This window comes from Thermobia domestica, chromosome 16 (assembly GCF_964235325.1).
Source record: "Thermobia domestica chromosome 16, izTheDome1.hap1.1, whole genome shotgun sequence".
NCBI classification, from domain to species: domain Eukaryota; kingdom Metazoa; phylum Arthropoda; class Insecta; order Zygentoma; family Lepismatidae; genus Thermobia; species Thermobia domestica.
In genome coordinates, this window is record NC_137469.1 from 36,042,966 (window position 1) to 36,069,444 (window position 26,479).

Genomic DNA, 26,479 nt, shown 5'->3' on the forward strand with positions numbered 1-26,479 from the left:
CGAGAGTGGTAACCTATTATTAAAGTAATTTCATCCAGCCTGGCTGGCATTACATACTGACCTATACTAAGAATGATCCAAACCAAACTGAACCACTTGGCGTAACGGCCCGGTTTGTGGGCCTGAGTCGCTCCACGCCACCTGTTAGCGATTGATAGAATTACGTCCAGCCTAGCGACGGACGCCTGATAGATCCGTAACCGGCGTATCGGGAGCTTTCTAGACCTAGTGGCCGTCACGTCTTTTAGTCACGTGACTCCCCAGTTTGCCTCACGACGGTGGGTGGACGCCGAATATTGGGGAAGTACCGGCCGGGAATCGAACCCGCGACCATGTGGGCATGAATCCAACCCTCTAACCACTAAACTACCGTGTCCCACCTAGTAAGAATGATCGCGTTTTAAATATTATTTCAAACATTTTGCCTTGCATTAGATTTATATTGATTTCTGAGTATAATTCGTTACCAATTTTAGTTTAGCTTTTACGGCCCAAATTTAGGACAGGTTTCTTGACAAGAATGTGATATATATTGCATGCGTCTAAACCAGCTCTTTTCAATGTGTGATTTTGCATAATGTAAAACTAACACTTTTCAGTGACATTTTGGTTCTCTTAATATTCCTGTGGCTTAAATTAGAAAGCAATGAAAAGAAAAGCGAGTGTTAATTTTCAGCATATGTATATTTATTGATTATACCTCTCTAAACCCAACTTACATACGTAACCTAATGAATTACATCCATTGTCTGTTGAACCGATAATAAACTAGGTAAAGGAATTGAAACCCGTACGTACAAGTATTTACTGAGAGTTATTCTTCAAATATCAAGCTGAGTGATTGTATAGTTATATTCAGAGTGAATTGAATTTGATAGTATCTATAAGTGGGAAGTAAAATAAACTAACACATATTGTGTGCTCTAACTAGTAAGAGTCCTAATCAAATTGTTATATTCCTAGAATAATTTCGACAACCAATCTTGTTGCCTTCAAGGTTTACGAAGAGCTTCGGCTTCACAAATACTTTTATATAATAATGAACTTAGTCCTGTTTTTACAGAAAGCGCTAAAATCAGCAATAAGTTATTGAAATGTTTGTGATCACTACACACATTAACTGACAACTTATTAATGACCAATGTAAAATCAATTTACGATGTTATTATTCACACATGTTTTTATCATTTAAAATGTTTCACTTGAAGAAGAAGAAGAAGAAGAAAGCAACGGAAGTATAGTGAAGTGAAGTGAAACATTTTAAACAGTATGAAATGTGTGTAAATAGTAACATCGTTAATTGTTTTCACATTGGTATCACTAAGTTGTGAGTTGATAATATCATATTTTACGATATATTCAACATTACTTTTATTTTAGTAAAATTGGCTGATTGGGACAATTCTCTCCCATGCAAATAATTTTTATTCAGTGAAGTGCCAGGTCTCAATTTTCTTTTTGACAGACGCGTACTGCACCAAAGAGATCAGGTCAAGAATTGCCATAGCCAAAGAAGCATTCAACAAGAAAAGATCACTCTTAACTATAGTGCGTCCAGTAAGAGAACGTCTCTGACAGCTCGCAGTGACATTGCCACTACTCACGTGTTAAGGTTTTTTTCGGTGCAACTGTAGTGGCAATTTAATTAATGGTAGACTGAAGTATGAAGAGAAGAATGAATAAGAATGAAGACAGAGTGATCGTGGTTGGTAACACTGGTATCAAAGTAGGGGCTGCAATGTCCCACCGCATGTGGTAAGAAACGTCAGAGACCATGTCTTGGTGGCCGTGCTATAGCAGCCTTAATATTAGACTAAGGAAGAAATTGGTCAGGTGCTACATATGGAATATTGGATTTTATGGCTCAGAGACTTGGACATTACGGAAGTTAGAGAAGAAATATTTAGAGAGACTCGAAATGTAGTGTTGGAGAAAGATGGAAAAGATAAAATGGACAGAGAGAGTTGCAAACGAAGATGTTTATGGATAGGAGAGAAAAGGGCGCTCCTAGCCACCATTCTTCGTAGAAAGATCAATTGGATTAGACACATCTTGCGAAGAAATTGTCTCCCTCATACTACCATAGAAGGAAAGTGAGGAATAGGAAGAAGAAGAACACAAGTGATAGATGATTTGAAAAATAGAAGAAAATATTGGGAGTTAAAAGAGCAAACTGAAAATCGAGAATCATGGAAAAAACGTTTCCATGCCCAAATTGAAAATTAAGGGGATAAACCCTCATTAGTCTCAGGACCTGCCAAAAGGCAGATTATTTAATAATAATAATGTAGATAATAGTACATTGTTCTCACTTCTCTCGTAGGACTGAGAATGTCTGGTTTCAGCAGATCTCATGTCTGTCGCTGCCAGGTGATTGGACAGCGTTAGCCAATACCAACGCAGCTGCAGACAATGTGTAAATAAGACCTGTTGTAAGTGAAACTTACGAGAGTATGATTTTTTAGAGGAAAAGCGCTGGATTCGAGGCTGAATGTAATACGGTGGGAGGCGTTAGCCGGCCTCCAAAGCTATTGTGCAACTCGTCGGTGAAAAAGCTTCAGCCCAGCTCGTAAACTCGTACAGAAGCCACATTTGAATAATGTTGTTTAAAGTACATTTCATATAAGCGACCCTTTTTTTCAACCATTTAAGTATGTGTAGGCAATAATAGAGTTATATATTAAATAATTTATCTATAATTTTGCCTGAGTTCGATTTTGTGTACAGTCTTCTCATGTAACTATGCATGTGTTTGCAAAATTTCAAAATTGCCTTCTTAGCATGTTTAACATTGAGTATTTCTAGGATGCCTTGTTATATGCATAATAACTGACTTACGTCGGAAATTTCACTTTACTTTTCATATTCACATGTCTCATTAGAATCTGAATACGGGAAGAACTCTGTCAACCGTAATACTTCTATAAGTTAGTGTGTGTAATGATCACGAATATTTTAAAAAGTTATTGTTGATTTTAGTGTTCTCTGTGTAAAATATATATATATATATATATATAATGTAAAAACATTTGTGAAGACGTTTGCTCTTCATTAGTGACTGCCCGTCGAAGGCAAAAGAGTTGGTTGTCGAAATCATACTAGGAATACGAGGTGAGTCCAAAAATAAGTTTCCCCAGACAACTGTAGACAGAGGAGGGGATAGAAGACCAAAAGTAGCATGTACTTTATTTTTTAAAACACACTTTTCTGACCAGAACAAAATGAATTATTTAATAATTATACGATTTTTGTTACAGTTTCAAGGACCTAACGTCCTCTTCATCAGACATTGAGAAAAGACAGATGACAGCAAATCTTATATCTTCCTCAGCCGTTAGTTAGCATTTTTCGTTATTTTTCCACATAAGTACCACGTACATTGAGACATTTGTCGTACCGGTCTATAAGCTTCAAAAACCCCTTCCCAGGAAAAATTCAGGGCTCTGCATACGGAAGAAGTGTCGAACAGCTTCAGTGACTTCAGCATTGCTTCCAAAGCGCCTGCCGTCGACAGTCTTCTTCATAGCCGGAAACAGATGGAAGTCACTGGGCGCGAAATCAGGGCTTTATGGCGGATGGGTAAGGCGCTTCCACCCAAGAGTTGCAATATGGTTTTGCCTTGCCGTCACTGAGTGTGAGCCATAGACTTCCACGAGGCGGTTATGGATTTCTGCTCCCGATACGCACGTGCCCATTCATAGCGGACAACTGCTCGCACTTTCTCCTTTGATCACGACGTCAAAAAGCGCCTTCTCGCCATAGTTACCTGGTTGAGACTGAGAGACTCGTCTCAGCTTTGCACAGGCGCTGCGACGGTGCCATCTGCAGTATCGCGGGTGAACATGTATCTGCGTGTGTTGCGTGTGCAACCACTGTCTTGTTCCCCCATTGCTGTTCGCTTTCCTGGGGAAAACGGGAAGGGAAACTTATTTCCGGACTCCCCCTCGTATATGACTCCGATTAGAATTCCCAGACCACATAATAAGTGAGTGTTATTTAATCTTTTAAAAATGTACCACATTATATATGTTAAAAAAAAGTAAGATGGTTGATTTCCAATAATTTGTTGATTCTCACCTAATTTTCAATATTCCAGATTCAGAATGTATCTAACAGACCGGAACGTGTCTTCATAGAATCCAAGCAGTTAAAGATATGTGCCACGTGTTTTGATTTAGCGTTGTCGCTTCTTCGTGTTGTGGAAATGGTGGTGTGCGTAGCTCCGCAAGTTTTCACGGACAGTGAAAGACCATCAGCTGATCTTCTTCTTTCTAGGTTGTGTCAGGTAAGCTATCAAATAGATGTAATAAATACAGTAAAATCTATTACTGTGACAATCAGTTTTACTTGGCTTTGTTTTTGTGAAATCTGCAATTTCCCATAAGATAAATATTACATATTTTTCGAATGTGTCCAACTATGTACCTTCAAACTTAGCCATATTGAAAATATAAATAAAATAAAATAACTGTACGGTACTGTTAACTTAGATAATCTTAATTGTACGTTTATCATTTAATAATTGCCAAAATTTTCAATGGGAACTCATATATTGTTCAGTTGTATTTTCTTAAAGCATCAACTGCAAACTTCTCACATCTTAGGACATTAATTATTATGTGCTGTTAGATACTGTGTAGAACATATTCTTAACAAAGCAACTTACCTTGTACCTCTTGTCTTTTTCTGTTAGTTGAATATTGCATTCCCCTCCGGGAATGTCGTCAGCGCCATTTTGCTGCATTGTATCCTTTCCTTACATCTTCTATTGTAGTATTTGCTACCTAATAAAGAACTATTTATCCTGAGAATTCCGTGAGCTTAATTTCGCTTTTTAATATAACCTAATGTTCGTCACTATATTTTAGTAGTTTACTCACTTTTTGTGAAAGTATAATTGGTGAGTTTAACGATTAATGTGGAATTCCACCATTGTATTTTGTTGTCACTGAATTCACTTTATGTGCAGTTGCAAACGATATTTTCCGCTGGCTGGAATTAGTCTGTACATAGTCAAATAAGTGTTTATCCATACCATTGTATAATCTGAAATAATAATTACGTAATGTTTAAAAACGCCAGTGGAAAATAGTGTTTACAACAGTCACAAAAAGTAAATTTAGTGACAACAAAAGACAATGGTGGAATTCTACATAAATTGTTAAATTGAATAAAAATACTTTCACAAAAACAGTAACTGAACTGCTAAAATATAGTGACCATTATTAGATGATATTAAAAACTTAAATTAAGTCCATGGAATACTCTGAGTAAATTTTTGTTGATAGGACAATAGATATTACACTAGGAGTTGTAAAGGAAAGAATCTGGTAATGCAGCAAAATTGGTGCTAATCACGCTGAAGTACATGTAATATTCAGATAAGTACAATTGTTTCGAGTTAGTAATTATATATTTTTGCAGCTGGATGGTTTGATCATGAGTCCATTTCTAGAATGTCGTTCATAAGTTTGAGTAGGGACTTTTCAGAATTTTAATTTTGAAAATTACTCGTGGTAGAACTCAGAACATCCTAAGATGTTCTGTTGCTGTGCGTATTTTTTCTATTACTACCATTTGTGATATAATGTAAGGTCTTCAATTAAGTCAGATTTATAGCATTCATTGTTTTGAAAAAAAAAAAAAAAAACACTTTTCTTATGGCAAATCGATTTCTGGTAAATTTCTTATGTATGTGATATTTCGATTCTTCACACCTTTCTTAATGTAAGTCATAATGGGCACAACTACCGGAAAGTCCTAATTAAGCCAGTATCTAGGGTTTCTTTCCAACCAAACAAAATTTCAATATGGTCGTTTCCAATTAAATATAACTTTCATTTGACAAATTATCAAAAATTGAAGCTGTTTAAGATTCTTAATTAATTTAAATTATATAATTAAATTATTAGATGACCGGGTGCTGCGAAGATGGAGTTTTAATGCATTGGTGTTCAGAAGTTACGGGACACTATGGAAGCCTCACATAAATGAAGATAGGGGACCAGTAGTATTAACTAGTGAAATTGTCTAAACTATAATTTCACGCTCGCTCTTATATTTTCCACCAAACATTTTAGAAAGTCACTTTAAAATTTTAGACATCTAAAACGTTTGGTTTTCCTGATTATGAATTTTTATAATTATGTAACGCATGGTTTAATTGCAAGTTCTGAGACATTCTTATTTTATGTTATATAAATGCTGATGGGTTGAATTTTATATGAATGTAAGTAATTGCTGATATTATAATGTTTCTTAAACTTATTTGTTTGACAATTTCGTAGTTGCTCTGCCAAGTATTGAACCGTGTAAGCTCTCAAGTGGGTTGTTTCCAACATGTAGTGTTGCTGGACATACCTGACTTGGAAACTGTCGACCACTTCCCTATTTTAGCAGCCGTCGTTGGAATTTTGCTTGGACTGCTGAGAAATGAAATGGGTCTATGCCATCGTAAGTGTAGTTGATAATACTTATGATTATGAGTTACAAGATGTTGTCTTTTATACGTATATAAGTGCTTAAAGATTCTGTATTTATTTACAGAAGTGCTTAAAGATTCTGAGGTTATATAAGGCGTAGACGTACAGCTTAACGTGGGATCCGAACCACATGAGCCGTCGGGAATCGAACCCTGGTCTTGGATTACAGTATCACAGAGGAATAATTTCATTTCGTTCTCCTGTAGAATACTGGAAAGAACAAGAAGACAATCGGTAAACCAAACTCAGAAGCTCCTGGCAAGCAAAGCTGTGTTGCAGAGCCGAGCTGTCCGTGTCTGAGCACAGCCACCAAATATAACGATCTTGATTCGTTAGACGGTGAGCTACTTGCCCACCAAAGTTTGTTTTATCCGGCCAGTAGTTAAATAGAAATAAAAAAGTTCACACATGCATACATACTATATATATATACATACTATATATATATATATATATATATATATATATATATATATATATATATGGGGTGTTTCAAAACAACACCGACAATGTTTGGGAGGTGATTCCTGACACCAAGATAAGGCAAAAAGTATAGACCAACTCGGGTGCACAAACGCTTCCTTTCGGAGTTATAGGCTGCCGAAAACTTGAAAAAATGAACTTTAAAGATTCCAAAAGTATGGGACCTACCATAGTCGGGTAAGGACTTCACGTAGGAATTAGTATGTGCGCTATCCAAAAATTCATGTTTCAGAATCCTAAGGTACTCACAAACAATTGTTATAGAGTGAGTTTGGCTACGCGCATACAATTTGAAGTACTCACGAACTACCTCTATAAAAACTGTTGCGGAACTACCACAGGATTCTGAAACTTAAATATTTGGATAGAGCACATATTGGTTCCTAAGTGAAGTCTTGACCCGACTACGGTAGGTCCTATAGTTTCGGAGCTATGGACCTTCAGAGTTCATTTTTTTATGTTTTCGGCAGCCTATAACTCCGAAAGGAAACATTTGTGCACCCTTTTTGGTCTATACTTCTTGTCTTATTTTGATGTCAGGAATTTCCTCCCATATACACTATATATATATAGTACATGAACTCAACTTCCGCAGTGCCAAAACTCAATGATGAAATTCATAAGCATTCACATAAAGCCACCATGGCAAAAACTACTCATGCGTTGTGCATTATTGACAACCAAAAACAGTGCAATGCGCTGTTTTTGTTTCTCTACAATTCACAATAAGAGAAAACAAATTAAGAAATTTAGATTAAAATAAGGTTCAGTACTAATACTAATGCATATAGTATATGTCGATTCTAATTTCGATTTATAAGTCGCACAACATGGAAAAAGGCGTGAATATGTCAAAACTACACTCAGTTAAACACAGTTTAATTAGACACCAATACAAACCTTTGGTTAAGACTAATAATATGTATAATATTTGTATTCGAAAAATACATATATATAATTATGAATCGAAGCGCAAATTCAATTAACTTAAGGAGTTTCTTAGTACATTCTAAGTCTGTAGTTCGAGTACAGCTTGGCCCTTGATGATCCCTTTGCAGCCAAGTCGTATTTGGTCTCCCGCGCATGTATCCAATGACATCCCAGCAGTTCAGGGACTATGACCATTTGTCAAATCAGATGACTATATGAGCCTCTGGGCGGTTCTGCTGAAGTGTGAGAACCGAAAAGAGCAAATATTCGCACTAGAACTCTAACAAGATGGACAAAGAATTTATATTAACTTAGAAAGAAGTTGCGATCTTTTCTTTCGTGCGGCTCACTTTCTATTTTTGCCCGTAAGAAAAATATGCTGAAATAAAGTTTACCATCGATTTTATTTTCAGAAGTAGTGAGTGTTTTTAGTAGTAGGCAAATGCTGCTGTATAATGTACTGGATGATATTCTCATTATTATGTAACTATAAAATCTGAAGAGCTCCTTCGTGGCTAAGCGGTTAGCGTACGCGCCTTCGGCGTGTGAGACCCGGGTTCGATTCTCGGCGGGAGCTCATGTGGTTCGGATTCCACGTAAATCAGTAGGTCCACATTTCATATAGGCTCGCTGCTGAACGGGACGTTAAACTCAACTCAATTCGCAATAAAATCTGAAATCAATTATGATACCTAATTCTACATAAATTGTACGTCACTGATTGAGTTGGACGTTTCACAGGCGATGGTTAGAGAGATAGGGTCCGTGGAACGGACACCATGATCATCCAATGTCAACCGGTGCATTTTGCCATCTGGAAGTTGTTGAAATGTGAAGATGTAGAAGTTAGGAATTTAGATCGTCACTGGGAGAGGATAATCATTACAGGGGCTACACTATCCCCTCACAAGTCAATAGTTTTATGCAGCGTGATGAAACTTTACGAAGAATATTGGTAGACATGTGGAACACTTTTTTTTTCTTTTTTTTTTTTTTAAGTGTAACATTCCATGATTATACTCCGATGCTGAGGCTGATGATAATAAATGTTCGAAATGGTGGAATAAAGAAGTGGAAATAAATGAGAGAACCCTGAGAAAACTTTCGCACACCGTGTTTGCCCACCACAAAGCCCTTAGGGAGATCGAACCAAACATCCCACGTACCAGAAGTTTGTACTCTACCATTGATTGAACCACAGCGGCCAGATTTTGCGTTAGAATTGTGTATTTTTCATCAGTTGTAAAATTAAGATTAGTGTTACATTTAAAGCCGACCTGTACATCTTTTGGCTTTCGTCCCTGTTTTTTTCGTACTACTTTTGATATAATTTGTCTATAGATATAGTTAATAAATGAATATGAATAAAATAAGTGTCGAATAAAATATGTCTTTCGTGATTGGATATACACTTAAAACGAAAGTCTTTCACACAATTTAATTTAATTTAAAAATGACTTTTGTAAAATATAAGACTTCTGTTACGTCTTCAGTATGTTTTACAACTTTCCTGGTGATGTTAGTGAAATTCAAAATTCTTATCCATTTCCCTTCTTTTGTAGTGTCTCCTGAAGAAACGCCGAAAGTAACGTCAGCTATCCTATCGGAAACCAATTTTCAACTTAAATCTCTCCATTTTGTCCTTGGAGATATGCTACGTGAAGACCATGAAGATCATAGGCAGTCCCAACAATTTTCGTTCCGAAATTGTAAGTATACTGATACATCATTTTTCTTAGTTATTATATGTAGATATCTTGTGGCTGTAATTAATATCTGTCATATATCAGATTGTCTTAAAAGTATTGCACCTCTGGAGGCCAAAATTGAGAATATACGAGGATAAGTCAAAAATTATCCGCAATTTGATGTAACTCCTCTTATATTGTTCATACTGATCGTTTATTTTATTGTTATGCTGTTGTGATCATGCTATGGAAGTTTGATCCTAATTAGGGTAACCATAAAATTTTCAGCTGAAAACGGGACAGGTACCGACTTTTTTTAAATTATGCGAAATTAGAAAGAGGTCAGTGCATAAATTAGTTCCTGTTTATCTTAACAATACTTAACACATTTATTCCTGGTGGGGACAGTCAGTCAAAAAAAGTGTAAAAGCTTTTTCAGGCTAGCAATCTTGAGTGAGGTTTTTTTGGTTTCCCTCATTCACACCAGACAAATGCCGGGATGCTACCTAAAGTACAAGTCCCAGGACCTTTCTTCTTTCCCCAATTCTTTCTTCCTTCCCTTTCATAGTTTAGTGTGTTAGCCGAGGGGCGTCATCCCTCATATACGTGACGGGAAAATGGCCATAGATGCCGAAGGCCCAGAAATCTAATCCCTAACCTAATACATTTATATGGTAATATAACATAATATATATAAGCTATAAAATGTAAACAGCATTTAATCTATATATATAAAAGAGAACGTACAAATCCTTTGTCCGCTCATCACGCTAATACGGCTGAACCAATTTCTTTTATTTTTGGGGGGTTATTAGGATTTGGACCCTAGATGGTTTTTATCATATCACTTTAATTTTCAATTACCAGTGTCTTGAGATAATTGACCATTCAGGTGTCCATTACGTACAAATCCTTTGTTAGTTCATCATAGGTATAAAAATAAACGTATTTATATGCAACCCGCATGACCGTGTCACTCGGCGGGTTAACATACATGACAGGCGTTATAATGGTTTTTATCATATCACTTGAAAGCGAAAAAGTAAAAATTATCTAAGTAACAAAGTTTATTGCGTTCGGGGGTGACCGCAGCGAAGCGGGGCGGGTTAACATAAATGACAGGCGATATAATGTTAACATTTACTGCAATCTTCTATGGTTTTTATCATATCACTTGAAAGCGAAAAAGTAAAAATTATCTAAGTAACAAAGTTTATTGCGTTCCGGGGTGACCGCAGCGAAGCGGGGTGAACGCTGCTAGTCTACAATATAGTAGGATATGATGCTGCCTGCATTTTCTCCTTTGCCCTAGCTCGAATTCTTGATATTACATTGGATGAGAAATTGACTCTTGAACTGAAGAATGCTAGAAGTATTTCTTAGAAGAACGTGTGGGACTTTTAGGCCAACCTTTGTTCTTTTCAGCACCCTGATACCAGGGCTCCCCCTCCCTCCCTCTCTCTCTCCCCTCCCCCCTCTCTCTCTCTCTGTTACAGAGCTGGGTCAAGTAATTCAATATTTATGAAAAAGGAGAGACACGTTGAAGTTTGTTCAATAAACAAGCAACTGCTAAGACTTCTGCTGCCTTTCGAGCAGTATTGTGAAATATACAGTAGATCATGCTTAATGTAGGGAATTACAGTTCAATTTTTGCCTCTTCGTTATGTGAGACATTTCAAGAACTCAAAATTACGTATTGGTAGTTGGTATGCTCCAAATTTGTAAAAATAACCTCTTAGTGCCAGTATTTCAAATTCTTCCTGATTTCTTCACCGAGACGTTTTACAGCTGCTTTGTTCACTATGTGCTTGATGAACAAGACATTCAAGCTCACAAGGGACGTACGCGAATTGTGACAGCTAGATATTTATGAAAATTGGTACCCTCACTAATTGTGGATTGCTAATCATCGTGGTGATGGTCACTCGGTGCGGAAATGCCTTGTTTATCCACTACGTGTAATACATATACCACGTTGTAACCGGGTGAGGCTGTGCCAAATTATACCCCCAAAAGCGCCGGAAAAAGGCAGAAAATGAAAAATGTGTGCAGATAACATAATACCTACGGGTGAGGGACACGTGACCAAGAACACGGCTGTAGTGTCACCCAAGCAGTGTTGCCACCTCAAACAGAAAATTATAGTTTTTCAAATTGGTATCAGGTTATCTGCACACATATTTCATTTTCTGCCTTTTTCCGGCGTTTTTGTGTATAACTCGGCACAGCCTCAACCAGTCACTGCTTAGTATATGTATTATATGCAGAGAGTAAACAAGGCATTTCTGCACGAGTGACTATCACCACGATGATTAGCGCTCCACAATTAGTGAGGATACCAATTTTCATAAATATCTAGCTGTCACGGTTATCATACGTTCCTTTCAGTTGAAAGAATAACAAATGTAGTAAAATGAAAAATCACTAGTTTGTGCTAGAATTCGGGAATAAGTACACTTGGAGACTTCAAAAGTAAATGCACAAGGAGTGATTGCAAAAATAATGACTTTTCATTAACAGTACACTCGTTATTCTTCCAATAGTTGTTAAATATCGTATTCATCAAACTGTTATTCGTTCAAGTTTATTGTCCCTTTTCAACACCGAGGATGTATCAGACGTAAATCTACAGTTTAACTTGGAATTTGAACCACCGTGATGCGTTCCAATATCAATATTCTGCCAGCAGTCCCGGGTTCGATTCTCGGTGGGGGCACTCGGTCGGAAAAGTGTGAAAAGCTTTTTCAGGCCAGCCGTCCTGAATGAGGTTTTCCTCATTGACACCAGGCAAATGCCGGGGTGGTACCTAACTTACAGGTCCCAGGCCGCTTCCTTCCTTCCCTTTCCCCGAATAGTGTGCTCGCCAAGGGATATCAGCCTTAATACGTGACGGGCTAAATGGCCATAGATGCCGAAAACCCAGAAATCTCATTCCTAAATCCTAAATCATACTCGGCCACTAGGAGTCGAACCCGGGACACAGACACCGAAAACGCGCACGCTAGCTTTTAGAGCAGCTGGAACAATCTATTCGTCCGTGCATATAATGAGGGTACTAGTTTTAAGTGTTCATAGCGTCAAGACGTCCCGTTCCGATGAGATTAGAACGATTTGTAAATATTGGCATGTGAGGTGTTTTAGACGGTATCAAGTAAATAACTTCGAATTATTGTTAATTAAATAGTTGTTTAGAGTACAAACATACTAAAGGCACAAAAAAGATAGCTTTCGAGCCTTGAATGACTCGTTCATTGTAGAGAAGATTTTTTAAAAAGTAAAAGAATTTGTTCTCGCGAAGGCAAATAAATATCGGAGTAGCTTAATGGGGTCCTATTTTCTACTCACACCAGAGTTTGAACATCATTTTGTTTCTTCCAGCTGGTGGTCAGTTTTGCTTTGTAAAATCTCTATCATCCATAAATTTTGTTGTGTCTTGTGACAGTTCTCCTGTCTTAAAGAGAGATAGCAACTCATCTTCTCCAATACTTCCATGTATTTCTCAGCGTTGATGTGCGTATCTTAAGGAATGAGATTATTACGACCACTTCTTCAGAATTACACCCCGTACCGTGACATTTATGGCGCTTTATTTCACCTCAGGATAGTTGAATTGTGGTGACGTGTGTTCTGTCAACCTCTTCCATACACTGTTTACTGCTGCCGTAAAATTAGTAAAATCATTTTTCATCGGAGAATGTAACATGGTTTCAAGATTGGCTTTGTAAGCAGAAGCTTCGTTTTATCGACTGGTCGATACATATTTGTGCTGTCCAAACACCATTGGATGGTTTGTGCTGATCTGCCAAACTCGGCTGCAATAACATTGACAGATGAGGAATTTTGGGTCCTTGCACATATGGCGTCCGTATTTTTCAGGCGTGGCGTTGATTTCTGTGGACCTGGTTTTGAGTCACATTATTTTTCCATCCCGTTTGAAGTGTGCTGCAATCTTATAAACAGTTGTTAACGGTACACCTAACACAACACAGATGGTGCGCTGATTTCCACCACGTCCGCGCGCCATAGTGTTACTTGTACAGCACGCTCACTTTACAACCAGGGGGTGCGGTGGCTCAGTGGTAGAGCGTTCACCTCCGGTGCTTGGGGTCCCTGGTTCGATCCCAGCTCGCGCCATGTGGACTTTGTGGTGGACAAACACCGTGCTCGTGGGTTTTCTCCGGGTTCTCCCGTTTCCTCCCACTTTCTTCATTCCACCATTTCACTCATTTCTCATTATCACCGTCTCCTTTAGCCTAACCGGCATAACCGTGGGACGTTAAACTTAAAGATTTCATTTTTCACTTTACAACCTACACGTACGTCATAGGCAGTTATCATTCACGTATTTTCATGAATTTCTGTTTTTCTGCAAGTGTTCATTTACTTATGTCAGGATAATGTATCTTCAGTCTTTATCTTTTTCCTACTTATAGCATATTATTCGTCGTATTTGAATTAGGGATGGTCAAAACCGGTTTTTATAAAAACCGGAAACCGCTTTCTAGAAAAACCGAAATCCGAACAACCAACATTTTGATCTTTCATCCAAACCGGTTTTCTTCAAAAACCGGTTTGGTTTTCAACGAAACGTTTCGGTTTTAAAAGCCGGTTCGGTTTTCACTGAAACCAGTTTCGGTGAAAACTTTTGGAAAACATAACTATTTCTATGGAAACGAAATGGGTTTCCGGAGAACAACGGAACACTATTGTGGTCTGAAATAGAACCAATTTTGTAAAAATAAATTGGAACCGGTTTTGAAGAAAACCGATAACCGGTTTCGGTAAAAAAAACGAACCGGTTTTTGTGCCTACCACTAATTTTGAATATACTTTTTATTCCTTCCAGATCCAGAAGATGTAACTTCAGAGGAGGTAGAAGAAGTGAAGAGAATGATCCACCATCTGGATGTATTTCAGCTGAGATTTCGGACTACAAGAAGATCGATACCCGATGACGAGTTATGTCCTATATGTTATGCAAATCCGATTACGACAACGTTTAAGCCATGTAATCATAGATCATGCAGGTATGTTACTTCTTTGTAGTTTTTTTTTTCTATAATCTTGTGACTAAGACTAAAAGTATTGGACACTTTTCCTAATGTTGAGAGCTACAGTATTTCTGGATGTTAGAGAACTGGTTAGCTATAATTACTGGGTCCCATCTTGATGTCCAAAATTAGAGACTTATGATGGTCGATGATATAAACGTGACTTACAGTAGCTCCACCTCATGGGCGCCCCCCCCCCCCTCTGGCTCACGAAAATGTATACGTAATGTAACAAACCACGTATATTAAATACCAGACGTAATATAACAACCAAGGAGATTGGTCCCCCTCTAGAAAATTTTCTTCGGTCGCCCCTGCTCCTACTGATTTTATAGGATATATATATTACCATCAGAGAATCTGTAATGTGTAACAGAAGAAATATCTCTTGTGTTCTACAGCGCATAGTTATTATTGCACAACCGTGGTTTAATCTCACGTTAACTTCTGGCGGTCACACAATTGGCACTATAGGTAAGAGCCTATCCGGTTGTAGTGATGTGAACAGACTTTGAAGGAGATGGCTGAAATTCAGCGCAATGTAGAAGAGACTATGTAGATTCTACATTCAAAAAAGAAATTGTCCTACAATGGATGGAACATAGTAAAAAAAATCACAAAACATGAACATTAAAGTCAATGAAAACAATGAAGTTATCTCAAAATCCGTAATAAGGAGATGGCTAATTGGAAGCTTATTGCAAAGAGATAATGAAGAGCTTAACACGTTGACCGCCACTAATACTTTGTTTTCGCCTGTGTTTTAACCCCATAAATGTATAATTTTCTTTGTTTATGGTTTCGCATACACACCTATAGAGTGAACGTGAAAAAGTGCAATATATATTTGTGTGTATGGAAAACCATACACCAGGCGCTGCATGAAGGAGCGGTGTGTATGGAAATTATACACATATTTACCTTATGTGTATGGACGATGTATAGCACATAAGGTAGATATGAATAGAACATTGTAAAAAGTCAAGTTGTTTGAATAAAATCAATAATAATGATAAAGCATATGCATCTTTTGCTAATTACCCAGAGCCTTCCACACAGAGGCTACGTGCTTTAAATATCTCACATCTGGATGTGGAATCTGCAGACTCGATTTAGCACGCAACGTGACTTTTTACTTGATCACATGACGAAGTCTGGTCCTTATGGCAAACCGGATAGATTCTTTAGTAATGAATGAATAAAACCTAAATAAATGTATCATGAGTGAAGCAGTAATCTAAACATTAAATCAAGCCCAGTGTTTTTAGTCTTAGTCCCGTTTCTTCGTTTAACTCCATCAAAAAAAGAATATATATATATATATATATATATATATATATATATATATATATATATATCGTTTATAGTGTATTTTATAAAAACACTGTTTTTCGACTACGAGAGGTTCTTGGTGGCTATACTTTTTAGTCTTTATTCAATATTATGTAATCAATTCATTACTTCTAACTTCCTTAACTTGAAGATGTGTTTCAGACAAGACTGACAACAGTTTTTTTTTTTTTTTTTTTTTTTTTTTTTCAAATGAATATATCTAGTCTATTTAATAGCTTAATAGATTTTTCACAATAGTTCCTAACGTGTCCATTAGAGACGTCATATAAAGTTCTCGAATCCGCAGTGAGCCACTTCGCCATCCATTGAAACAATGTTTAATTAACTAACGTTGCCTACACTTGTACGCAATATAAATACATTTATAGTAACTTAATTAATTTAACAATGAAATGGATAAGCTAGAGCGAAAATTATGTGCAAAATATTGTATTGTCATCGGATTTACAAAAGTTCAGAGCTCAAGTTAGTGTGGATACGTCATTCACAATGGAGTTATTCAGATCGCTCAGATGTCGCCATCGTCAAAGAGAAGGTGAAATATAATCGCAAAAGGGCACGCAAATCTGGAACGCTACTAGCAATGACGGAGTTGTTGATGTCTTTTTGTCATCCTTTGTTTTTGTTCTTATTCAGTAAAGAAAAGTAAAAATTTAATTTATTCTTAGCTGAAGATTATTGAATATTGTCCAATTTTTTTTTGTTTATTGTTCCAGTCGCTATAGCTCTTTCATGGCTAAGCGGTTAGCGTACGCGCCTTTGGCGTGGGAGACCCGGGTTCGGGTTACGGGCGGGAGCTCATGTGGTTCGGATTCCACGTTAATCAGTAGGTCACGTCTCTTATAGCCTCGCTGCTGAAAGGGACGTTAACTCAAAATCAACTCAGGTGAAGAGTGTGTTCGCAGTAAATTAATGGCGCATTAATCTGAAAATTTAGAAGACTAGTAAACAATATTGAGAAAAAGTGTCAAATAATAAATGAGTTTTAATATCCTAACATCATAAAATTAGTTTCCAAAACTTAAATGGGTTTCCTTTTGCTGCGGATCCCCTCAGTGTGGGCCCTGCGGGCCGATTAGTTACGCCACTGCACTTGTAGTTGATTCACTGCATCACCTAGTTGTACATGGGAGCACTGGGAAGTTTGGTTGGCGTATGTAGAGTACATTTCTAAATACAGGGTGTTCATTTATTATGTAGCCAAAATCCACTAGTGAAATCCTCGCACCTAAACAATGAAAAAAGTCCATAGGAACATTAGGTGAAAAACGCGTTGTTTCAAAGTTACGAGATACCGAAATCGAGAAAATTGTAATTTTGAGGCTGCCTAGCTCGAAAACTATGAGAGATATCGAAGGCGGTTAAAGAACTATTAGAGGAACTAGTACAATGATCATGTTTCAAAGTTGAGACACATCGGCGCAATGGATTTTATAGAGGGAGCTGCGATATAGGTTCAGCTCTTGCGCCTCTCTCTCTAAAATCATAGCGCCAGTATAATCCAACTTTGAAACATGGTTATTTAGATAGACAGTGTACTAATAGTTCTTCTAATAGTACTTTAACCACCTTTGATCTCTCTTATAGTTTTCGAGCTAGGCAGCCTCAAAGTTACAATTTTTTCTCGATTTCGGAATCTCGTAACTTTGAAACAACGCGTTTTTCACCTATGTTCATATGGACTTTTTTTTATTGTTTAGGTGTCAGGATTTCACCAGTGGATTTTGGCTACATGAACACCCTGTGTAACATGAAGTAGTTGTTAAAATTGTTAAAACTCCTTGTTCTTTTGTTTTCCAGATGCTGCATTGCTCATCACTTGATGAATAGTAAAGAATGCTTTTTTTGCAAAACTATCATTCAAACTGTTGTAGATGAAGAGGGTGTTGTTATCCACGATCTAACAAGCGGAAACTGAAATGATTGAAACTAGTCATGATCGTATTGACCTTTTTGTCTTTTTCTTTTCTTGTATTATTAACAATTTTTAGAGAGTATTTTTACGTTGTAATGGGACAAAAATTGAGTCCTTTATATCGTTAACCTTCTGTGCAAGCAAAGATGGCATTTATATTTTCTGTTTAAATTGTGATTTTTCGAAGTATTTGAGTGGCTGTGTTTTCTTTGACCTTTTATTTAAAAAAAAGATGAAATGAATGAAAATCATCTTTACAAGTTTTTTAATTTTTGTTGGTATTTGTGTCCCTTTTTGCAATGACGTGATATTATTACTAATGAACGTTTTTATGTTCGCAATATTACAAAAAAAGTATTGTTTGTGATTTATATAAATTATTGAAATTGAATACCTTTGTATATATATATATATTATAATAATAATAATAATTAAAATAATTAACACTTGCAAAGAAATCTATGATTGAGTGATTATTTATTGTACTCTTGCTGTACATCATTGATTATTTAAAAATATTTTGATACTTAAAGCTGTGTGTGTAAGAAATATGCTTTTTGTGTCATTGTGCGCTGAATGTTTCATGTGGATGTATCGTATGTATGTGTGCAAATGCACATATTTTCTAGTTTGATATACTTTCAAAAATAGTTCAGGGATTTTAAAAAGAAATACCTATTGAAAGTTAGTAGTTAAATGCCTTGTTTCATGTGCAATATTATGATTATTATTATTATTATTAAGGTACTTGCAAAATAAGATAATAATAAAATGAACTATTACATATACGTATTGTATTATTTTAAGAGCTCTTGTACAAAGTATGATGAAAGGTGATATTTTTGTTAATATTGAGTTGTTTGTAAATTCGTTTTTAAAAGTGGCATCCAGCACTGCAGAAACAAGTTCATGTTCCTAAGATACAATAATGTCAAAAATATTTGCCTTCTCAGTTATCTTTAGGAATCTGTGTAATCTCAACGGTTGGGGATTTTTCAGAGTCGATATAAAATTCCAATGTTGTTGTCTGTTAGACCTGCTATACACTATGAGATAAATCCTAAGATATATCTGACGATTTATCTTAGGACAAATGTTACGACATATTTCGTAAGAAATTCTACCCTTTCGTGCCATACACGTGAAGATTTTTCCTGTCTGACCGAATGATGTTGCGAGATGTTGATCCATAGTGCATTGCGGTAAATAATAATAATAATAAAATAAAGCACCTACAGTTGAACAAGCAATAGTGTTAAGATGCTCACGATTCCCTCTTTTAAATACCATGCACAGATCACATCGTATCGTAGAAAAATATGGCGGCTGGCGGGAAGAAAACTAACTTGTTTTCACTTTCTCTTACCTGATGTCGCTTAAATCAAAATATTACGAATTTTCTTTCCAAAATAGAGTGCTGTAAACAAGAAAAATCTCATAGGATCGTTCAGAACATAGGAAATGGCATGGAGTCTGATGCCATACATGTTGAGCTTTTGATCCTAAAAAAAATCGTAAGAGATTTCCTAGGATCTATCCTATAGTGTATGGCAGGCCTTACAAGTGACCAATTGTTCTGAACAGTGGCGTACTAGAATTTCAAGGGGGATCAGTCTCTTAAGTTCATGTAATTATAGGTATTCGTACGTATCTTAATATTTTTTTTCTCCATAATATGTTGTTGCCCAAACGAGAGATTAAAACTCGGAATCCGGTAGACTTTGATATTAAGCACCTGGTACGAAGCTCGTTTCTAAAGTAAGTACCGAAGTCTAACGGTATGCAACAGCTACTTAGCAGCGAATTCAACATGAAGATTAAGAAGAACAAAAGGAAAGTTAGGAGATGCGTTAAAAAACAAACAACAAGAAAAATAAAGATCAAAATAGATCACCTGATGGAAGAAGTGGAGGGATTCTGTTACTTAGAGAGCAAAATAACGAGCAATAATAGGTGCAAACAAGATGTAAGATCCAGAATAGCTCAGACAAAGAAGGCATTTGAAGAAAAATAGAAGCTTCTAACTGGAAGCATCGGTATAGAACTTAAGAAAAGGTTGATGAAAGCACATGTGTGCGGAGCGTGGCATTGTATGGATGTAAGACATGGGCATTAAAAGAAGAGGAAAAATGAAGAACGGAAGCCTTTGAAATGTGATGCTATAGAAAAGTGATGAAAATTACGTGGACGAAGAATGTATCTAATGAGAGTGTGTTGGAAATGGTAGGAGAAAAAAGCAACATGTTGTAAAGTTTTGCTTGTGCATTTGTTGGTAGAGCATAGGAAGAGCAAATTACAGTCCGGAATCGTTTTCTCCCACTACCAGATTTTATTACAAAATTCTACCATAATACAGAATAGATACAAGTCCTCTAATGTTTGGGTAAAAGTAGGTAACGCTGTGGCCTGACGGTCTCAGGAAGGAAACCTTACTAAGCAAGCTACGAGAGAGGGAACAAGACAATCAATACTCCATTGTAAGCGGAGAGGAGTTTGATTCCCGACAGGCTAGACCGGTGTTATGATAGGGAATCTCCCAATGCTCCACTGCAAGCCAGGGGGAAAAGGAAACCAGAAGCTCCACTGCAAGCCAGGGGGAAAAGGAAACCAGAAGCTCCACTGCAATTTAGAGGTTTTGGGTTTAGGTGAGGTACTTCGAAGGCTCCACTGCAAGCCAGGAGGAAAAGGAAACCAGAAGCTCCACTGCAAGCTAGAGGTTTTGGGTTTAGGTGAGGTACTTCGAAGGCTCCACTGCAAGCCAGGGGGAAAAGGAAACCAGAAGCTCCACTGCAAGCTAGAGGTTTTGGGTTTAGGTGAGGTACTTCGAAGGCTCCACTGCAAGCCAGGGGGAAAAGGAAACCAGAAGCTCCACTGCAAGCTAGAGGTTTTGGGTTTAGGTGAGGTACTTCGAAGGCTCCACTGCAAGCCAGGGAGAAAAGGAAACCAGAAGCTCCACTGCAAGCTAGAGGTTTTGGGTTTAGGTGAGGTACTTCGAAGGCTCCACTGCAAGCCAGGGGGAAAAGGAAACCAGAAGCTCCACTGCAAGCTAGAGGTCTTGGGATTAGGTGAGGTACTTCGAAGGCTCCACTGCAAGCCAGGGGGGAAAGGAAACCAGAAGCTCCACTGCAAATTAGAGGTTTTGATTTTAGGTGAGGTACTTCGAAGGCTCCACTGCAAGCCAGGGGGAAAGGAAACCAGAAGCTCCACTGCAAGCTAGAGGTTTTGGGTTTAGGTGAGGTACTTCGAAGGCTCCACTGCAAGCCAGGGGGAAAAGGAAACCAGAAGCTCCACTGCAAGCTAGAGGTTTTGGGTTTAGGTGAGGTATTTCGAAGGCTCCACTGCAAGCCAGGGGGAAAAGGAAACCAGAAGCTCCACTGCAAGCTAGAGGTTTTGGGTTTAGGTGAGGTACTTCGAAGGCTCCACTGCAAGCCAGGAGGAAAAGGAAACCAGAAGCTCCACTGCAAGCTAGAGGTTTTGGGTTTAGGTGAGGTACTTTGAAGGCTCCACTGCAAGCCAGGGGGAAAAGGAAACCAGAAGCTCCACTGCAAATTAGAGGTTTTGATTTTAGGTGAGATACTTCGAAGGCTCCACTGCAAGCCAGGGGGAAAAGGAAACCAGAAGCTCCACTGCAAGCTAGAGGTTTTGGGTTTAGGTGAGGTACTTCGAAGGCTCCACTGCAAGCCAGGGGGAAAAGGAAACCAGAAGCTCCACTGCAAGCTAGAGGTTTTGGGTTTAGGTGAGGTACTTCGAAGGCTCCACTGCAAGCCAGGGGGGAAAGGAAACCAGAAGCTCCACTGCAAATTAGAGGTTTTGATTTTAGGTGAGGTACTTCGAAGGCTCCACTGCAAGCCAGGGGGAAAAGGAAACCAGAAGCTCCACTGCAAGCTAGAGGTTTTGGGTTTAGGTGAGGTATTTCGAAGGCTCCACTGCAAGCCAGGGGGAAAAGGAAACCAGAAGCTCCACTGCAAGCTAGAGGTTTTGGGTTTAGGTGAGGTACTTCGAAGGCTCCACTGCAAGCCAGGGGGAAAAGGAAACCAGAAGCTCCACTGCAAGCTAGAGGTTTTGGGTTTAGGTGAGGTACTTCGAAGGCTCCACTGCAAGCCAGGGGGAAAAGGAAACCAGAAGCTCCACTGCAAATTAGAGGTTTTGATTTTAGGTGAGATACTTCGAAGGCTCCACTGCAAGCCAGGGGGAAAAGGAAACCAGAAGCTCCACTGCAAGCTAGAGGTTTTGGGTTTAGGTGAGGTACTTCGAAGGCTCCACTGCAAGCCAGGGGGAAAAGGAAACCAGAAGCTCCACTGCAAGCTAGATGTTTTGGGTTTAGGTGAGGTACTTCGAAGGCTCCACTGCAAGCCAGGGGGAAAAGGAAACCAGAAGCTCCACTGCAAATTAGAGGTTTTGATTTTAGGTGAGATACTTCGAAGGCTCCACTGCAAGCCAGGGGGAAAAGGAAACCAGAAGCTCCACTGCAAGCTAGAGGTTTTGGGTTTAGGTGAGGTACTTCGAAGGCTCCACTGCAAGCCAGGGGGAAAAGGAAACCAGAAGCTCCACTGCAAGCTAGAGGTTTTGGGTTTAGGTGAGGTACTTCGAAGGCTCCACTGCAAGCCAGGGGGAAAAGGAAACCAGAAGCTCCACTGCAAATTAGAGGTTTTGATTTTAGGTGAGATACTTCGAAGGCTCCACTGCAAGCCAGGGGGAAAAGGAAACCAGAAGCTCCACTGCAAGCTAGAGGTTTTGGGTTTAGGTGAGGTACTTCGAAGGCTCCACTGCAAGCCAGGGGGAAAAGGAAACCAGAAGCTCCACTGCAAGCCAAGAAAAGGGATTTGATCAGTCGAAACTGATGCCTGTCATTGAAATCCTCTAGGTTATGTAGGTGCTCCAGGTGAGGCGGTGGCGCTGTTGTTCCTCCGTCGTCACATAACCAGTGGTGTCACTGTTGTCTCGGTCGTCTGCACCTATAGTACTCCGTAGTAAGACGCACATTGTTATTGTTTGTAAATAGCAACACATGTCGGGTATTTGTAAACGCAACCATGCGAAATATTACAATATTCAAGAATATGTTGAAAAGACGAAATAGGATGAATGGACAAATTATGAGACGTGGTTTAATCTCGTTAGTAGCTATGGAGGGGAACTGCTGAAGGAAAATTACGTGGAAGAAGGCCATGAATGAAATATATAGAAAAGCTACAAAGAAATGAAAAGTCAGGGTCATGACAGGAAAGGGTGGAAAGCTGCGTCAAACCAATCGAGAGGTTGCTGATCTTAGATGATGATGACCGATGTTATTTAAAAAGTAGATTAAACTTTACTTGCACATTTTTTTTTTTTTTTAAATTTCCACAAGGTACTTCATACCTTAAACCACTACTTCTCTAAATGATAATGGAAAACCATTTTTTATATCCTTTCACAGAATGATTCCACTGTTCTGCTCAATGCAAAGAATTTTGGCAACCTTAGTGGGCACAATTTATGAAATCATAAGTATTCTATCACAATTTTGAAAAGAATAGACCATAGATATTGTGGAGGAGAAAGCGACGTTACTGTGAATTGCTTTCGTCGACTGCATACACCAAATCATCCCTGATTACAGACGGTTGGTTGCTCTACGGCTCATCATGCACACGATCGCGTCCTTCATTACTTCCTCACCATTCCAGCACTCATCATATATACCCCGTGTAGACTATACTTCACATAATTGGCGATACATCTCGCAATTACCCTAAGACTTCAAACAAGATTCATATGTATGTATAGTAAACATAAAGTTTCGTGGCTCCAAAAGAAATTCAACTGATACGAATATATATATATATATATATATATATATATATATGAAAAGGAAAGTATAAAAGAAAAATAGAAAACATAAATGGGTCAATCCATTTCAAATCACCCAGGAAAACTGTCTGAAAAAAATTATATCCCATAGTTTTTTTCCTGGCAGCCATTTTTAAAATGACAGTTGGGCAAATTTTAATATGAATTATCGTGATCTACTCTGTCCATTCTTCTTTTACTGATATGTGAAACTACCCCTTTTGCGTTGTCTGTCTTTCACTATTTTTACGATTCAACAATTTATTTGATGTAATTCTATAACATAGCATAGTCTTTCTCCTACCAACTTTGACCCCCTCCCCTTCCGTTTCTTATGGCGTTCAGCCGCTATAACTTTGCACATACACATATTTTCACATCCTCTATCAGGCGCACTATATCCCATCCCTCAACTCGATTCATCCATTTGGATCCTTTACTTGTAAGTTGCACCGTCAAAGTGATAGGACAAAAACCATCTCAGGTCCAAACTTCAACAAAAAATGATCAGATCCAACTCAGATTGGCAACTTGATCGAGGTCGGTGGTTCAAGAGTGATGAAGTCACAAAGACAGTTACTTTCATGTATGTATATATATATATATATATATATATATATATATATATATATATATATATATATATATATATATATATATATATATATATATATATATATATATATATATATATATATATATATATATATATATAGGGTGTTTCAAAACAACTCCGACAACGTTTGGGATTTGATTCCTAACAAAAAAGTATGGACTAACCTGAGTGCACAAATGCTTCCTTTCGGAGTTATAGGCTGTCAAGAACATGAAAAAATGAACTTTAATGGTCCATAGCTCCAAGACTATGGGACATACCGTAGTCGGGTCAAGACTTCACTTAGCAACCAGTAGGCGCACTATACAAAACTAGATGGTTCAAAATTCTAATATACTCTCACAACAATTTTTAAAGAGGGGGTTTGCCTACGGGCATGTAATTTGAAGTATCACCAATTACCTCTATAAAAAAGATGCGGAAGTACCGCAGGATTCTGAAACTTGGATATTTGGATAGGGCACATACTAGTTCCGAAGCGAAGTCTTAACCTGACTACGGTAGATCCCATAGTTTTGAAGCTATAGACCTTTAAATTTAATATTTTCATGTTTCCGGCAGCCTGTAACTCCGGAATGACGCATTTGTGCACCCAGGTTGGTCTATACCTTTTGTCTTACCTTGGTGTAAGGAATCCTCCTTACACTAAATGTCGGTGTTGTTTTGAAACACCCTGTACATACACACACACACACATTACAGACGGTTGGTTGCTCTACGGCTCATCATGCACAGTACATACACACACACACACACACAACCACACACATTACAGACGGTTGGTTGCTCTACGGCTCATCATGCACACGATCGCGTCCTTCATTACTTCCTCACCATTCCAGCACTCATCATATATACCCCGTGTAGACTATACTTCACATAGTTGGCGATACATCTCTACTACTGTGATGTTTCTTACATTCCAGGAACAAATCACGGTCCTCACTTCACAGTAGGCGGGCCCTTCGTTAGCCTTGAACATTTTCACATACTCTCAAAAAGAAAAACATATTGTAACTGTCTCTACAGCTGTATCTGGCTTACCAATGTGTAGTGATCACACTCTACACCTGAAGCCTCATTACAATCACAACTTCAATATTTATTATGTTCATTTGTTTCCTAAATCATTTATTTCAATACATATATTATCAGTATTAAATTTAAAAGCATCGTTATTATATTTTAAAATCATCACAAAGAGTACGGGCGAAAAAGTCCTCCATCTTAATATCAAATTAACTATAAGAAGAAGATATATATATATATAAGGATCTTATAAAATAGAGGATGTGCCCTTACAACAAAATCTTGAAGCCATACGTCATAGTTTCGCCACCCCTACTCTGCCCACTCCGCCCAATAGGATCGCGATGTTTTGAGCCAACAATCATGGCGGAAACGAAAATAGCCAATCAAACGATGACGGAAGCGAGAGTAGCCAATCAGACGTGCCGATGCTCGGTTGTTTTTTGGCTTCATTTATTTTATAGGATGAAGATACATATGGGCAGATCCTCTATTTTATAAGATCCTTGTATTACACTCTTCAACTTTAATAAGTTGAAATATCATATACATATACTTCGAGTTAAATTAAATGAAAGTTATACACAATATAATTCATGAAGATTAAAATATTCTATATAAAATTCATAAAACTTCACTGGAGACAAACATCATATTAAAATTCAATACAAGGCAAGAATGTACCATAAAATCGGCTGAAGAGTAGACATCAAAATTGAGATAGTCTGAATGTAAAAGGTTTTTTTGTTTGTTTGTTTGTTTGTGGACATGGAATATAATACAATTCAATTTTTTCAAAACTCCAGGTTCTTGTATCATCCAAATTCTGATTATAAAAGTAATACAATAAATCAACATACACAATTTAAGTCAAAATTCCAGTAAAGCAATAGGCCTATATTAGTATCATGTTGTATCAGGTTGAAGGAAATGTTGACTAGTCCTACAATTATTCATGCCATATGGGCTAGACCAAAAAAAAAAAAAAAAAACAACCTAAAAACACTTCATACAGAACACGTAAGTTTGACCCTCCACTGTACAACGCGTGTTGCGGTTGCCGATCGTTTGTTTTCAATGTGTCATGTGGAGCTTCCTCT

At 37.8% G+C, this 26,479-nt stretch overlaps 1 protein-coding gene across 1 annotated transcript in view; it reads left to right on the forward strand.

Annotated features, from left to right (window-relative positions):
- LOC145673003 (E3 ubiquitin-protein ligase RNF123-like) overlaps positions 1-18,688 on the forward strand; it is an 88,989-nt gene extending 70,301 nt beyond the window's left edge. Inside the window, exons 16-20 of the mRNA XM_081742302.1 lie at positions 4,097-4,285; positions 6,288-6,453; positions 9,458-9,604; positions 14,430-14,610; positions 17,788-18,688. Of these exons, the coding sequence (XP_081598428.1) occupies positions 4,097-4,285; positions 6,288-6,453; positions 9,458-9,604; positions 14,430-14,610; positions 17,788-17,905 (801 nt within the window). The 3' untranslated portion in view covers positions 17,906-18,688. The remainder of the gene's footprint in view (positions 1-4,096; positions 4,286-6,287; positions 6,454-9,457; positions 9,605-14,429; positions 14,611-17,787) is intronic.
- Positions 18,689-26,479: the final 7,791 nt, after the last annotated feature.